Source organism: Anolis carolinensis, chromosome 1 (assembly GCF_035594765.1).
Source record: "Anolis carolinensis isolate JA03-04 chromosome 1, rAnoCar3.1.pri, whole genome shotgun sequence".
Classification (NCBI taxonomy): Eukaryota; Metazoa; Chordata; class Lepidosauria; order Squamata; family Dactyloidae; genus Anolis; species Anolis carolinensis.
The window spans coordinates 199,597,715-199,610,846 of NC_085841.1; the positions used below are offsets into that span (position 1 = coordinate 199,597,715).

Here is a 13,132-nt window from a genome sequence, read left to right on the forward strand (position 1 = left end):
AAATAAACCCCACCTTTAAAAAATCCTTCTCCATCCAGTACTTTGCCTGCCTTTCCTTTTTCCTCCCTATTGATTGCCACTTTCTTTTAGTTTGTTTGTCTGTTTCTGGTCGCCCACCCGACTGCCTTTCCCTCCCTTTTTCCTTCAGGCTGGGCTTCGGTTGGGGACACACCCCCTACTTCGATCCCGCCCCTCTTGCTTGCGCGCGCTCATGCTCGCGCGCTCTCTCTCTCTTTCTCTCTCTCTCAGGCGCCGGAGCCGAACCCAACCACCGCCCTCAAGACTGCCTACGCAAAAGGATTGCGTCACGCGGCTGCGAGGGAGGGAGTGAGGGACGAGGCGCGCGCGCTTGAGCGAGCCCAGGCGCGAGAGCGGCGTCATGTGACTGTGCAGGAGGGGAGAGGAGGGGGGGGGGAAGAGGGAGGCGTGGATGTGCGGGCTGAGGGGAAGGCAAAGAGGCGGTGGCGGAGGAGGAGGAGGCGGTGGCTGTTCCCGCCGCCACCGCCGTCATTCTCTTCCTGCAGCCCTGCAGCAGCGCCCGCCAGCCCGAGCTCTGGGGGTTAGTGGGACCCCAGAGAATAGAGGAAAGCTGCCGGCCCCGACGGCCAGGGGAAAACGACCAGCCCCAACCCTGCAAGTAAGTGTCGGGACCTCGCGCACGCGCACTCGTTTTCTCGCCTGGGGCGCGAGGCGATGTAAAGAAGAAGCAAAAGAAGGGTCGCGTGCGGTGGCGTTTGAAGAGGAAGGGAGGGGGCGGGGTCAAGCGCGCGGGCCCCTCGGAGTTGGTGGCTCTGATTGGCCCTTCTTGCCCTTCTAAAAAGTGGACACTGAACAGCAGTGTCACAAGGATGGTCTCCTTAACAGGGGTCTTGAGTGGAAGTGTTTCTTCAGAGTGCATCATTTTCAATGCAGTGTAGAACGAGCCCAGTTTGACACCACTTTAAAAGTTCCCTGCTTCAGTGCTAGTATCTAGCATCCTTGGGGTTGCAGTTTTATAATGCATGCCTTAATTATTGTATCGTTTTAGATTGATTAATGATGTCTCTCTATATGTAATGATTTGTCCTTTTGATTGGAGGTTTTGGTCTAACTGTTTGATCTGGTCGTGTGTTCATGTATTCATTATTATTTATACTGTATCTTCTTTATTGTAAGCCACCCGGAGTCCCCCTGGAGAGAGGGGGCAGGATATAAACAAAGCTGTATTATTATTTTTATAGGAGCCCCTGGTGGTGCAATGGGTTAAACCCATGTGCTGGCAGGACTACTTACCGAAAGGTCGGCGGTTCGAATCTGGGGAGCGGGGAAAGCTCCTATCTGTCAGCTCCAGCTTCCCATGCAGAGACATGAGAGAAGCCTCCCACAGAATGGTAAAACATCCAGGCATCCCGGGGCAACGTCCTTGCAGATGGCCAATTCTCTCACACCAGAAGCAACTTGCAGTTTCTCAAGTTGCTCCTGACACAAAAAAAAATTATTATAAGACCTTTTAGCTTTCTTTCTCCCAAAAAGCACAGGCATCAACTTCTCTGATTCCCTGGCATTAAGCCATGTGGTGTCAAACGACATTCATTCTACAGTGTAGATCAAACATGGGCAAACTTTGACCCTCCAGATGTTTTGGACTTTAACTCCCACAATTCCTAACAACTGGTAGCCTGGTATAGATGCACCCTCAATTTCCTTCAAGAAAGAAGCCCCATAAACCCATCAAAAGAAGAGGTCGTGCCCTTTGACTTCAGCTCTGGATTGAAGATTGCATGGAGTTGAAATGGAAGATTAAACGCACGTGCAGTACTCCATATGTATGTTTACAATATATTTAGACAGCCACATTGCAGACCTATGTATGTACTTGTTTGTATATTATATATTAACAGATACTTAAAACAGAATAAGCTTTCCCTTTGTGATTGGATACAAGCATACCTACATAAGCATACATTTGCATGCTTATACTATATTGTATAGCTTTACAGCCACAGATATTGTTGAACGGGATAAGCCGACTTTTTCTTTCTCTCTGTGCACATATTCACGTCTGTGCATACTTGTAGTGTGTATTCTATATTTTCTGCCACAGATATTTTACATAGAATATATATTTATGTATTTGATTTGAATCTATTTTTACCCTGTTTTTCTCCCACACCAAGGTGAGATCTAAAGCGACTAACAATGCAGGTTTTTTTTGTGTCAGGAGCAACTTGAGAAACTGCAAGTTGCTTCTGGTGTGAGAGAATTGGCCATCTGCAAGGATGTTGCCCAGGGGACCCCCAGGATAGTTTACCACCTTGTGGGAGGCTTCTCTAATGTCAATGCATGGGAAGCTGGAGCTGACAGATGGAAGCTTACCTCGCTCCTCGGATTCGAACTGCCAACCTTTCGGTCAGCAATCCTGTCGGCACAAGGGTTTAACCCATTGTGTCATTGGGGACTCCAACAATACAATAAGAACATACAAAATAAAAATTAAAACAGATTAAAACCCGATAAATTCCTTATAGCAACCTGATTATCTAAAACTGTCAGTGGTAAAACCCTATTTACAAATATAACATGCATATTTAAAACACTAATTAACTAATTATAGTTCTCTTGTCTTTCTGTGTGTATGCACTCACACATGTGCATATGTAGTTACATATTACATGTTCACAGCCACATATATTTTAAATAGAACAAGCCACCTCTTTCATTCTTCATATAGACACAGATACGTATACATCTAAATGTGTCTGCTTATACTCTGTATTATATATTTACAATCACAGATATTTTAAATAGAACAAGCCATCTCTTTCATTCTTCATATAGACACAGATACCTGTACATCTAAATGTGTCTGCTTATACTCTGTATTATATATTTACAATCACAAATATTTTAAATGGAATAAGCTTTCTAGGTATTCATGCCTGCATATATGTATGCTTATATATTATTTATTTATAGCCACAGATTCACTCCTACAGTGTCATCTCCCTTAACCTATACATTAGTTCTTTGAACTGGCCATTCAAAGCTGATGAGGAATCTCCTTGTGTTTTAAAACTGTATGTGTGAACAGATATAGTGGGTTATTTTAGCTGTGGAGAAAGTATTCGTTCAGGTTCAGATGTACACTCTGGTGGAAGTTTCCCTCAGTCACCTTAGTAGCGTTCAATCATTGTGAAACTGATGATTTTGGGGGCTTTAAAGAAACAGACCTGCCTGAGGCTACAGTGCATGTTTTTCTTCAAGTTCATGAAACTTTTTTTTTTACATTTCCAAGGTTTGAGAGGGAGGAAGTAGTGCCCCTTCCTTGCCCCCATAGGGTGTTTTCATAGCTGCTGCTGCTGCTGTGCAATTCGTTCCTGCGTTTGCAGATTGCCGGAAGGCGAGGGAGGATTCATGTGCGTGGGTGGATTGTGTGGGGATGATTCCCAGAGAAATCCAATGTGAAAAAAGAAGAAGAAGGCGAGGCTGTAGGAGGAAAGTATTGAAACATCTTTGTATTTTCTTCACTAAAAAGTTTTTTTTCTTTGTGGGACAATGGAACATTATCCAAATATTACGTACTGGATATTTTCTCCTACTGTTGTTTACCATCTGGCTTTATAGCTTAATGGTGTATTAAGAATTTTGAAGCATATAACTGTTGCGGAGTTTCTTTTGCCTTTTCATTGAATTTTTAGCTTTTTGCTGCTCTCAAATACCTTTGTATTCATCTCCCCTTTTGGAAACATGATTTTAGCTTTTTTGTGTGTGAAAGAGCTTGTGTTCAGTTGGCTCTCTGTAGGTTAGACCTGCGTGCATGTGTTCCCATCTATGTGGCAACACACCATGCGTTCTTGCACAGACACACCCTGCAGTTGAAAACCAAAGCCAACTTCATATTTTTGAATGAAAGTTTTATTTCTGATCCCCTCCCTATGAGATGAACTCACAGTCATATAAAGTAGATGCACACTCTCTCTCTAAAGAACAAAAGTGGGATGCAGAAAGTGTAGGCAGTCTGGTTTCTTTTCCTGTTACCATTAAAAGCCAAAACGATAAAAAAATACCACATTAATTTGAGGCTTCCATTTTTTCACAACTTAAAGCTGCAGATTTCATGCTTGCAGACATCGATGAGAGGCTAATTTTTTTGATAATTTAACTGCCCTCAAAGATATTGAGAAAGATTAGGAGGACACATATTCTGTGATGGAAATGGAATACTATATTAAAAAGTTGGTGGATTGTAATAACAGAATATGGTAAATGAAAATATGGAATGTCTTTTATAAACCATCAGTAGATTTTAAATTTAGTTTCCATCTCTTCCCATTTATCTCTCCTATAGTTTGATAATACCTTACATCCTTTTGCTGTATTGCTTGCTCAGTTTAGAAAAAAATGGCACCTGCCTGAATAGATGGCTATTTGGAGAGCAAATTGAATGATGATTTTTAAAGTAAAGGATGAGATAAATGTTGAGTATCATAGCCCTACATCTTCATATGTCCCCTTGATTTTGATGTTTCTAGAGAATATAAATCTGCCATTTGTCTAGACTTGATTTCTATTGAAGTAGTTTAAGAGTGATCATTCTGCAAATAATCACCACGAGGTTGTCCGACTCATTTCTTTAAGCTGAGATCAAATATAGCACTTAGAAAGATGTGAACTAAACAAATAGCCATTTAATTATAATTTTCTGTATTGCAATGCTAGGTTGCAGGAAGATGCAAAGATTTTCAAAAGATGCAGTTAAATGTTGAGAAAAAAATATATAAGACATATTAGCTGTCTCAATATTTGGCAATGCTAAAATACTTAAGTGATGGTTTTGGCAGAGTTATTAAAAGGATTTTTTTACTACAACTCCCCAAAACCCCTTTCTCCCCTGCCATCATGACTGCTGATCATACGTGGGTGCAGGATTCTAGAAGCTGTTGTCCAGAAAGTAACTTTTCTGAGCTCTATTTGGGGATCTTTTTAATTTTCTAGATCTACGGTTTATTTTAATTGAAGCAAGAAGTTCAAATTTGTGCCGGGGGATAATATTTGATGTTAGGTGTTTTATAGACTCATATATCATGTTTTTATAGACCTTTATCTGTATATATAAAATCTCACAGTTACTGGATTGTGAGGATCTCCATTGAATCTTTCTAGATTTAAGCTTTAGATTTGTTGTTTTATCTTTTGTGGTGGATTGGAAAGCAATTAAGGAGAGCTGAAACATCAGATGCTTGCTCCTGATATCTTCTCATATGGACTCTAAATGAAACTTTTGTTACAGACATCCACTTAATTTATTTGTGGATTTCCACCAATTTGAACCCCTGCTACTGGATTGCGTTTGTTTGCTTTCATTCCACCAGTAATACAACTTTCACCTAGTTTGTGTTCTGAGTGCTTAGCTGTATGGAGGGGGGGGGATGCAAAGCTAATCAAATGCAACGGGAGAAATAGTAAGTCAGGGACTCCTTCCTTTCTGCTCTCCTCTTTTCTTGATAGTCATTTTAAAGTATCCTGTGAGCAAGCCCTCCAAAGATAAGAGAGGTTTTGCAGTGACAGTACTATAAGGACTGGCTTTTCATTTCAGCTAAGGATGGGGGATTGGGGCACAATGAGTGTATCTCTAAAAGTAACCCCTTTGGTTTTTGGAGATTTTCTTTCTCCCAGCATGCCTATACATTGATTGCAAAATCTTGATTGCTCAGAATTTATACAGCACCCCTTTAGGCAAACAGATTTGATCATAGTTGCGTTTGCCACCATGGCAGCCTTGGGAATAACTGATTAATGCGTATTCATCCACCATTGCAGCCCACGCCAAGAGTTCTCCTTCTCTATGCTGTTTCGCCCACACGAAAAAAAAAACCCAGAACAGAAACACCTCCACCCTGTAACCTTCACACAAAACCCACAGAAGCCTTCGATTCCTTACAACAGGACAGAAATAGATGCCTTTAGAATTATTCATTTGAAATGGTTGATTTGGAGAAGGAGGTTTGGAAAATATGTAACATGCCTTTCATTTGATTGTTTAGCCACATTATATATTAGACTCCCTTGGACGGCAATCCTGTGTCCATTTACCTGGGAGGAATCCAGCAAGTACTTCTGAGTAGCTCCTTGTAAGGTTGCATTTATTATTAAGAGTGTTACTGAAGCGTGTCATGCATAGGATCTTGTAGCCATTGCAAGAACCTGGAAAGGTAGGTAAGAACAAGCTGCTTTATTATTACCTGACTAATTCTGTGCAATTTCTGTTATGCACACAAGCTCAATTGGTACTGTGGATTTTGTTTTAACATGATCTCTGCATTTCTTTTGGAAAAATAAATTTTATCAATGAGCCTCATTTGTAGTTTATTTGGGAGATTTGTCTCTTTTCAGATGTTGGGGATGACGTGATACATCTCAACAACCAACATACCTCACTCAGCCTTCTGCTTCCCAGAGCAGTTGATATAAAACTAAGTAAAAACACAATAGATATAGTCATCCGATATATAACGATAGCATAAAACAAGCTGTGAAAGGAAAACATATCATCAGGAAAAGAGATTTTAACTCTAGAAAAAAACCTTAGAGTTAAAAAGATGTCTGGTATGATCAAAGAAGGGCATGTGGTTTGATTTTGCTGTCAGTACTTCTAAAGATTTTTTAAATAACTTGTTGTGGAGTTATAAAATTGTGTGTGTGTGTGTGTCGCAGTTAAAATGGGATATCTGTTGTGTTTTACTTGAATGAAGTGGCAAAATGTGTTTAAGAGAGCAGTGTGAATGTGTGGTAGCACAGATCTAATACTGTATTGCGTTGTTCTCTGGGTCCTCCTCCATCTTTCATCTCCATGATCCCAACCATGTGCCGGGTGGGGAAGCTTTCACTTATAGACCTCTGCACATGGAGACCTTCTTAGATTCTGGAAATATATGTGAATGTGTACCCAGAATCCAGAAAACCTTTACACTTGGTGATCTTAAACCTGTGGATTTCCCACCTGATAGGAAGCTGATAGGAAGCCTTGTTAGGGCAAGGCTGAAAATACAGTCTTCATACTCTTTCTAACATTATTCGTTCCTTCATGCAAACCAAGCTTGAAGAGGAGCTCTTTGACACATGCACATTTGCAACTTTGTTTATTCAGTACTGGATAATTGTCAGTTAAATAGGCTAGTAGTTCCAGTTGACAGGCATTACATTTTGTTGGTGTTGTGTCTCTTCAAGACATTTCTGACTTATGGTAACCCCAAGGTGAACCTGTCACATGGTTTTCTTGGCATTATTTATTCAGAAGTGGATTTGTTTTTCCCTAGAGAGGATAATAAAAATTCGGTCATTAGTATCTGACTTGTGATTTTACAAGTATTAATTGGAGAAACATCCCTTATAATAGCAATGAGCAATCTTTGGACCTCTGTATTTTGATGAACTATTCCTTCCAGTGTGCTTCACCAGGCCAATGAGGGCTAGGATTGTTAGGCATTGTAGGCCAAAGCACCTGGAGACTCACAGGTTGAGAACCAGTGCCTTAGGACAATCTTGTTTCACACAGCCTTGTTGTTGTGCTAGGTATACAGGAAGATGTTTGCTTGTATTCTCACACAAGGTTCCATTCATTCCTGCAAGTATTTGGTGGTATGTTTAAAATCTGATGTTTCACCTAGTGAGTTGCATGAGTGGCAATCATGGGATTTAGAGCAATCAGCACAGTACATCGTCAGGTGAATTCAGCCTAATCTGCTGATGTAGGTGATGTGTAGAATGAGGTAGGGCAAAATAAAAGAGCATTATGAACCCTGTTGGAGCAGAGTAAAGGCATATATAGTCCATCACTCTGTTCTTGCAGTGCTCACCTATTATTTTGAAAGTCATGGGTAGATGCATTTAAGCAACCATAACAGTAATACAGTATATACAGATTTCTTGGTTAAAATGAGGAGAAAGAAGCCACTGTAAACATTGTATACTGCTTCAGTTGGACAAAATTACTGTCATTTGGGCTTTTCTTTGGACTTTCTATGCTGTGGTTCCCTCCCTGTCCATCTTTTGTAGGCAGCCCTGTTGTGTGTCTGTGGTGCTCCATAGCATGACCTGGTTGCCAGACACTTTTCTTGCTCGTCCTCTCTTTGAATGGTCATTCGCTGCTTCTCCATCTTTAACACTGGCCTTTCTCTATCTTTCATGAGTGAAGGGCCAGTGATGCAGTGGTAATTGTGGTATGAAATAAAAGTCACTTTGATTTAGGTCATGCCAGTATTTTAATATCTTGCAGAAAGAACTCTTCTTAATTGTAGTCAGAGTGGCTTCTACATAAGTAATTCAAAATTACAGATTTACAGTGCAGCTGAATATGTACTTACTGAATATGTAAGTCCCACTGAGTTCATTGAGACTCCAAAATCATTGTGCATAGAATTTGCAATTTTAAGATGAAAACTGGAGTAGGAAGGGGACGACTTCCTTGCGGTATTCGGTACAAAGTCCACAGCCATATGTAGTACTGTACATTGAGTGGAGAGAGAGCTCTCCATTTTTGTCGCAAATTGTAACTCCAGCTTGCTGTTAGTATGGTGAAGGAAGCTGCTGTATATCTTCAAGACAATTCTGATTTGTGGCAACCCTATGGTGCCCCTATAATAGGGTTTTCTGTGAATGAGAGTATGTAACTCACTTAAGGGGGGTTTTCATGACTGAGAGGGAAAGTATTCCAAAGCTCAAATCACTACTCCATGGTAGTTCGCCTTCTTTTAAGTACCCAGGCTATAATGCCTGGTAAGAAGAAGATGGTTTGTATTCAGGGCAGGAAATGAGGACATTCACTTCCCTTTAGTTTGACTCTTTTTATGACAAATGTAAAGCTGATAGTTATCAGTAAGATCAATCTAGTATAGATATCATAATGGTGAAAGGAGTCTTGGTTAGAAGTGAAAGTGGAAGAACAATCAGAAGCTTTTGGAAAAATTGAAGTGATCTGATATTCTCTCTAAGAATCCTTTAGCCAATTTATCATTGATCCACTCCTTTGCGTTTCACAAAAACCTACCATTTGTCAAAATATATGATCCAATGCTATTCTTTTCCATTTCTGGCCGAATAGCTTAAATTTGGATAATATTTTGAATTATTTCTAAGAATAGTATGTTCTTAATTTAAACTTGTTGTATTGCCATAACAATATAAAATGCATAATTTGTGTCATAACTTAGGGCATAAAATTGTACTATTTTACGATAGATATGAAATTTTCAGGAAAGGATTATTTTATTCAAGTGTATTTAGGCCACCTTTAAGAAGGATGTGTCTTTCCCCAGAACGTATATAGAAGTTGTACATATTTATTCAGAAGAAAGAACCATTCTATTCAATTTAGGCCACTCATGAGATAAACACATGGATTGCAATTTCTGTGGTGAACTGTGTGTGATCAAGAATCATAGGTTTGAACTTGTTTTGAAGAAGAGGCAGGGGCAGGCTACTAGAAATCTTCAGATACAAAGCATTTCTGATTTGAGCTTTTTTAAAGCACTGAAGTGGAGCAACTCCTTATGTGTTGAAGAAGGTTTGAATCCTAAAGGAACAAGTTTGAGAGGCTCTTTTTTTTTTTTTTTTTTTACCAAAAATAGCAATTATCAGGGTTAAAAGATGCATTTTTAAGACCACAGCTCTTGAAACCCCATGCAAGGGCTGTGAATTGCAGTTCTAAAAGTAACTTCATATGGGAGAGATAGATATTCCATGAATTAAACAGGATATAAAGGCCCTTCAGTTTTGCTGGATTATGTCCTTCTGCCTTGATTCTTATTTAAGAGAAACCCCATCACAGGGAATTGTAATTTCACAGTCCAGTGTTATTTTCTCAGGAGGGGTTCCCATGAAATCAAACAAGTATGATCATTCTTTCAAGTTGTTTGAATGTCTCTGCATTGCAACACTTGCACTTACTAGAGAGTGTTCCATGGTGTCACTTAATACGATGCAATATTGTTTGTTGGCGGCTTTCCTACCATGGAGGCAGTGATGGGATTGCACAAACAATGCAATATTTTTTGCTGTGTGTAATTCGGCTGTCTTTTACTTTCTTTCTATATAAAAATCGTTGTACACCTTAAGTCACTGCATGTGGGATACCTCAATAAGAGGTCATAAAATTTTTTATGAAATGCACATCCAGATAAGGGTAGATCAGATTGCAGCCCTGTTCAAATTCTTGAACAGCTAAATACCTAGTTTCAATGTTCTTCTGCAAAGTTGGGTCTTGTAAGAGGTTTTGTCTTTGTTACATAATTAATTTTATTGACTTTTAAAATTGGAAATAAGACACATTCCATAGCATTTAGGCTTTGAACTAAATAGCTACAGCAGTGTAGCTTTTTCATCTGTGCAGTGAATGCATTAACTGTGAGCTGAAAATAAACTTATTTTAACTTGTTCTTTTTAATTTAAGTTATTCATTTTATTAGCTTTAATAAATGTGTGGGTTTTGAAGCCTTTATTAAAGTTTCAGTCTTCCTTCCTCACTACTCCGTATATATTTAGCTAAAACACATTTAAGTGGCTTACCAATACATCCTTGATTTTTTAAAAATGTATAAAATTTAACTTATGTAGTATGCTGTGGAATATCTACCTTGGGAAATGTTACACGCTGTCCCTCTTGCATTTCCATAGAATTCTAGAATCCTATTGCTGGAAGGGACTGTAAAGGCCAGCTGATTCAAACCCCTGCAATACAAGAATGCAAAGCTAAAGTACCCCTGAAAGATGCCTCTCTAATTTATGTTTTAAAATCTCCAGAGCTGCTCAGGGGTTCTCGTGGACTGAAAGGTGGGAAATGAATAACCTAAACACTGTATTTCATTGCATAATAGTCACACTTTTTCCCCTTCGAAAAAGGGGAGTGCAACTATTATGTGATGAAAAATTGGAGGCCTCCCTCTGCCTTCTGGGGTGAACTGGGAGGCTTCTCGACTTCCCTCGTTGTCCCTATCTGATTCTGATTATCTGTAGACAGCATTTATTTCCCTTATTGATGTGGAAATGGGGTGTTGGCAAGTTGTTCACATCAGGAAAACTTTCTTATGAGTAGTCAATGGCTGTTATAAGTGGGAAAACACCTTTTGATCTCAGCCCAAGTGAGATCAATTTTCCTGGAAGTAGTAACATCCCTTTTCTTTGAAAAATACTGCGGTGCAATAACATTGAGTACCATCCTTCCCCAACATTTATCATTTCTAGAATCATATCATCCAGCTTTTTAATATCTGTTCTTCATGTAGTTTCTCTATGACATAAGGTTATTATATATTTTATTTCAGAGATGGGGAATTGTGATAGTGACTTTGGCTGATGCCAGCAAGTAAGTTGATAGTTCCAGCTAGTTTCTAGCTGAAGACTCTAGTTATACCAATGAGATCAAAACTAGAAATTGTTCATAAAGAGCAGTGTGTATTAGAAAACATTATTTCATTGCTCATCTGCTTTATTTTTTGCAGGCTTCTCCATCCACAATGGCAACAGCACTACCCAGAACCCTTGGAGAGTTGCAGCTTTATCGAATACTACAGAAAGCCAATCTCTTATTCTATTTTGATGCCTTCATTCAGCAGGGAGGAGATGATGTCCAGCAATTATGTGAGGCAGGTGAAGAGGAGTTTCTTGAGATCATGGCCCTTGTTGGCATGGCCAGCAAACCACTTCATGTCCGAAGACTGCAGAAGGCCTTGAGAGACTGGGTCACGAATCCCAGCCTTTTTAACCAGCCCCTGACTTCCTTACCGGTCAGTAGCATTCCAATATACAAGTTACCTGAAGGATCTCCAACTTGGCTGGGAATATCATGCAATAGTTATGACAGGAACAGTAGCACACGGGAGCCTCATTTGAAGATTCCAAAATGTGCTGCCACAACATGTGTCCAGAGTGTGGGGGCAGGCAAGTCTGATGGGATAGGACACTTGCCCCTGCAGAGCAGCAGTGACCAGAGACTATGGCAAGGGCACCACACTACAGAGAGCGAGCACAGTCTTTCGCCAGCAGATGTTGGTTCTCCTGCCTCCCCAAAGGAGAACTCAGAAACTTTGGATGCAGCAGCCGCTTTATCAGTGACTGAGTGCGTTGAGCGTATGGTTCCCACCCTCCCCAAAAGTGACTTGAATGAAGTGAAAGAACTCCTGAAAATCAATAAAAAACTGGCCAAGATGGTTGGTCATATCTTTGAGATGAGTGATGAGGACCCTCACAAAGAGGAGGAAATTAGGAAGTACAGCGCAATATATGGCAGATTTGACTCCAAAAGAAAAGATGGTAAACATCTCACTCTCCATGAGGTAAAATGATATGAGCACAAATCACTTTTCTCTGTTCATTTTCCAATCTCCTACTCAGTGCTTTCCCCTCAGAAATCATACATATTGGGGGGAAGATTGGTACAGTAGAGTCTCACTTATCCAACGTTCTGGATTATCCAACGCATTTTTGTAGTCAATGTTTTCAATACATCGTGATATTTTGGTGCTAAATTCGTAAATACAGTAATTACTACATAGCATTATTGTGTATTGAACTACTTTTTCTGTCAAATTTGTTGTATAACATGATGTTTTGGTGCTTAATTTGTAAAATCATAACCTAATTTGATGTTTAATAGGCTTTTCTTGAATCCCTCCTTATTATCTAACATATTCGCTTATCCAACATTCTGCCGGCCTGTTTATGTTGGATAATTGAGACTCTATTGTATTTCCATTATTATACCAGGACAGTATGAATTCTTGAATCAGGTAGGGCTTTTAACATATTATCTGTACATGTGCATTTTGAAATAACACATGTAGCATAGCAGTCAGATGTCTTTTTGAGAACATCTTCCCCCTAAACGGCAATGATCTGGTGTCCACAACTCGGAATGCAAATAATTTCTTCTGTAGACTGAATTTTTTTGCACTCTTTTCCTTTTCCATATCTTTTATGATACACAAATATCTTATTTATGCCACTGCTACTGAACTTTGCTTTTTTTCTTAGCAAAGCATTAGTAATATGTTAAAGACAGACTGTTTCATCCTTGCTCAGCATATGACAACCCTAAGGTGAACGTATCACAGCGTTTTCTGGGTTGAAAGTGTGTGGCTCACCCAGGGTCATCCATAGT

The 13,132-nt window shown here is 39.7% G+C and overlaps 1 protein-coding gene across 1 annotated transcript in view; it reads left to right on the forward strand.

Moving 5' to 3' along the window:
• Positions 1-403: 403 nt before the first annotated feature.
• Positions 404-13,132, forward strand: part of nab1 (NGFI-A binding protein 1) — a 55,017-nt gene continuing 42,288 nt past the window's right edge. Inside the window, exons 1-2 of the mRNA XM_003217418.4 lie at positions 404-637; positions 11,475-12,308. Of these exons, the coding sequence (XP_003217466.2) occupies positions 431-637; positions 11,475-12,308 (1,041 nt within the window). The 5' untranslated portion in view covers positions 404-430. The remainder of the gene's footprint in view (positions 638-11,474; positions 12,309-13,132) is intronic.